The sequence below is a fragment of the Nyctibius grandis genome, chromosome 12 (genome assembly GCF_013368605.1).
Source record: "Nyctibius grandis isolate bNycGra1 chromosome 12, bNycGra1.pri, whole genome shotgun sequence".
Taxonomy (NCBI): Eukaryota; Metazoa; Chordata; class Aves; order Nyctibiiformes; family Nyctibiidae; genus Nyctibius; species Nyctibius grandis.
In genome coordinates, this window is record NC_090669.1 from 20,363,205 (window position 1) to 20,366,751 (window position 3,547).

The following is a 3,547-nucleotide window of genomic DNA, read 5'->3' on the forward strand; positions in this document are numbered from 1 at the left end:
GTCCCTATTCGTTCCCCCCTCCCGCAGTTGTGTAACTTCCAGCTCTCTACGTGAATTAAACCTTTTATCAAAGAAATAATCATAATAATAAACCTCAGGGCTCCAGGAAATCGACTTTGTTTTAAAAACAAGCAGTTTTCCGCGTGAAGGAAAGGTGAAGGGAGAAAAAAACTGCGAAAAACACATATATACACAGACAAGCGCCAGACTTGGAGCAGAAAAAAACAGCATGGATTTATTTTAAGGTAAGTACAACAATTAGGACCACATAAGACAAACGAACTTTGAAGCAGGTTAAAGCAAATAGTCCTTAGGAATGGTCAAGGTGAAATCTATTATACAAAACATCACACGTCGTAAATAATAATAAAAAAGTATCAGATACTTTGTCTTTTTTTTTTCTTTCAAAAAAAAAATCCACCAGCAAAAAATAAATTATTTCCTCGTCTTGCGAAAAGAACAGCTCTAAAACGAAAGAAACTCTATTGCATAATTGTACACAGAAGAAGAAGAAAAAGAAGAAATCACTTGTCATTAATTTGGAAGTTAGGAATCGTTGGGCGAGACAAAAATAATCCAGTGAACTCAACTTTAAATATTATATTAATGGCTCTGAAAATCAGCCTGATTAGAAATCCACACATTTTTTACAGCACAACAGAGAACTTAAAAAATACCCAGGACATATATTTATATATATATATTTATATACTTTTTTTCTTCTAAAACGTATAAATGGTCGTTGTGATATTGGTCCATAACTTATTTTTTCTGAGACCCCCTATACTTTAGCATATAAAATTTGCCACTTTTAGATAGACATATATATATAGAATTATTCCTTTATTTTTTTTTTTTTTTTAGGAGAGATCCCCTTTTTCAAGTAGAATTTACTTGCCTGGAATTTAAGGAGGCCCGAAACGGGGCTCGGGATCTACAAACTCTGTGGCCCCCAGATCCACGGGGAAGCTGTCAGATTTTTTTTTTTTCCCCTCCGTCTGAAGCGTTTGGTGTGGTTTTATTTCTCCTGATTTTTTTTTTAATAATAATTATTATTAATAATTTTTTTAAAATTTTTTTTTCTTTTTGGCGGATGGCCCTAGGCGGGGAGGGGGGTTGGCGGCTACTCAGTACTTAGTGCAGTCGTAGGAGTAAGGGGCGGCGTGGCGGTATAGGGAGGGCGCAGATCTGTAGGGGATCTGGCAGGCGGAGTTGCTGCTCACCTGGTGGTCGCTGAGCGATGCGCTCTCCATCCCCAGCCGGTGCGAGGTGAACATTTCCCGAACGTTGGGAAAAGTCTGCTGTTGGGAGCCAAAAGTGTGCCCGGGCAGGTGGCTCAGCTCAGCCCCGTGGTTGAGGTACCAGGAGGCGGTGGGTTGCCCGCTCCCCCCCGCAGCCCCGCCGCCTCCGCCGCCGTGGGGATGCCCGGTCCCCAACGCACCCTCCTGCCCCGAGGGCAAGCTGAGGGTGCCGAGGGGCGACGGGGCACCGGTGGGATGCTCGGCCAGAGCCTCCTCCAGCGGTGCGGGGGGCACGCACATGTGGCCCGGCCTCTCGCCGCTGTAGAGGCTCATGGCCCGCATGCTGCAGTGGTAGCTCCCACTAGTGTCCAGGGCCTGGCTGCACGCCGCGCTGTAGCCCGACGGTTGCCCCGGTGGGTAGCCCAGCGGCATACCGGCACCCGTCCTGCCCGAGGCGGCACTCACCGGGCTGAGATCCCCCGCGGGGGAAGTCCGCAGGGTCATGATGCTCTCCACGCTGAAGCCCGGTAGCCCGTTGCCGGCGGGGTGATGCTCGGGCAGCGAGCCCTCGGGGGAGGCGGCGGCGGGGGGCGAGGCGGCGCTGCGGGGGCTGTCCCGCAGGGCCCCGCCGCTGGCCGGGCTCAGCGTCTCCACCTTGGTGATCACCGGCAGCTCGGGAGATGCCGTCTCGCTCTTGATCACCACCTTCTTCTCGGAGGCCGGCGCCGAGGCGGAGGAAGAGGAAGAGGAGGAGGAGGCTTCCTTGGGGAGGTCGGCCCCGGGCAGCCCGGGGGGCTTGGGCTGCTCCTTCAGCAGCCGTTCCCGGGCCTCCTCCTTCTCCTTGGAGACATCCTTCTTCTTGAAGCGTCTCCGGCGGCGCAGGAAGCTGCCGTTCTCGAACATGTTGTAGGAGTCGGGGTCCAGGGTCCAGTAGCTGCCCTTGCCCGGCTTCTTGTCGTCGCGGGGCACCTTGACGAAGCACTCGTTGAGGGAGAGGTTGTGTCGGATGCTGTTCTGCCAGCCCTGCTTGTTCTCGCGGTAGAAAGGGAAGCGGTCCATGATGAACTGGTAAATCCCATTGAGCGTGATCTTCTTGTCGGGGGCGTTCTGGATGGCCATGGTGATGAGGGCGATGTAGCTGTAAGGTGGCTTCACCAGGTCCTTGGGGGCGGTGGGTTGGTGGGGGTGGTAGGGGCCGTAGGAGCGCCCCATGCCCGCCGCGTACTGCTCGGCGTGGCCCGAGTAGACGCTCATGGGGTTGCCCATGCCGCCGTACGTCCCCGCCGTCCGGTAATAGTTCTGCTCGCTTAAATACGGCACCACTCCCAAAGCGTTGGGGTCCGAGACGGAGTAGCGAGCCTGCATCATGGAGAGGGGCTTCCCGCGGCCGGGGAGGAGAGGAAGAGGAGGAGGAGGAGGGTGGAAGGGCCTCACCCCTCTGCGGAGAAGGAAGAGGGGGGAGAGAGAGAGTCTCAGAGACGAGCTAAATCCCAGCGTGTCCTCTAGCAGCGGCACCGCAGCAGCATCCTTCGGGTGGCCGGGGGCAGGGTGGTCTCTGGCGGCCTCTCCCTCCCTCTTTATTACTGTGATTCTTGTCTACACACCTACGGGCGCTGCTGCGGAGCGGGAGGCGGGGAGCGGGGAGGTGTGGGGGGGCCTGTTCTCGCAGGAAAAGGGAATTATTTAAAAAAAAAATGATAAAAAAGGGAAAAAAAAGAAAGCAAAAAGCAGAAAAAGCAGCCTTGCGGAAACCCAGCTCTTGTCACAACAACGGCCTGAAATCTTCCGGAGCCAGGGGGCCCCGCCGGCTCCTGGTGCGGGGCTGCGCGGGGTGCGGGGGGTGCGCGGGGCCGCCCAGCCGCCGGCCGCGCTGCCGCCTTCCGAGCTGCCCCGCGCCGCCCGCCCGCCCGCTTTTACTCCCCGCTGGCCCCGCCCCCCGCCGCCACCGCCCGCCAATGGCGGAGCGCGCAGCCGCGGCGGCAGCCAATGGGAGGGCGGCGGCGGCGGGGATGCGGTGGCGTCCGCGAGCATCACACGCAGGCACGCGCCACACGCACACACACACTCACACACACACGCGCGCCCCTCGCGTTACTCTCAAATTATATACACACGCATAAAAAATTATATACGTTCCCCCGCTTCTATAATTTTAACGTTTTGGCCCCAAAAGGAGCCAGCGCCGGGCCTCGCCCGCGGCACCTTCCCTCGCGCTTCACCCGAAAGTCACGTTTTTAAGCACTTTTTGTGATCTCAAGGACGGCGGGTGTCGCGACACCGCGCTCATCCCCGCGACGCCGATAGCA

At 55.9% G+C, this 3,547-nt stretch overlaps 1 protein-coding gene across 1 annotated transcript; it reads right to left on the bottom strand.

Annotated features, from left to right (window-relative positions):
- Nucleotides 1-209: 209 nt before the first annotated feature.
- FOXC2 (forkhead box C2) lies at nt 210-2,998 on the bottom strand. The gene has a single exon (XM_068411339.1). The coding sequence runs from the start codon at nt 2,607-2,609 to the stop codon at nt 1,128-1,130; it is 1,482 nt and encodes a 493-aa protein (XP_068267440.1). The 5' UTR covers nt 2,610-2,998; the 3' UTR covers nt 210-1,127.
- Between the last annotated feature and the right edge of the window lie 549 nt (nt 2,999-3,547).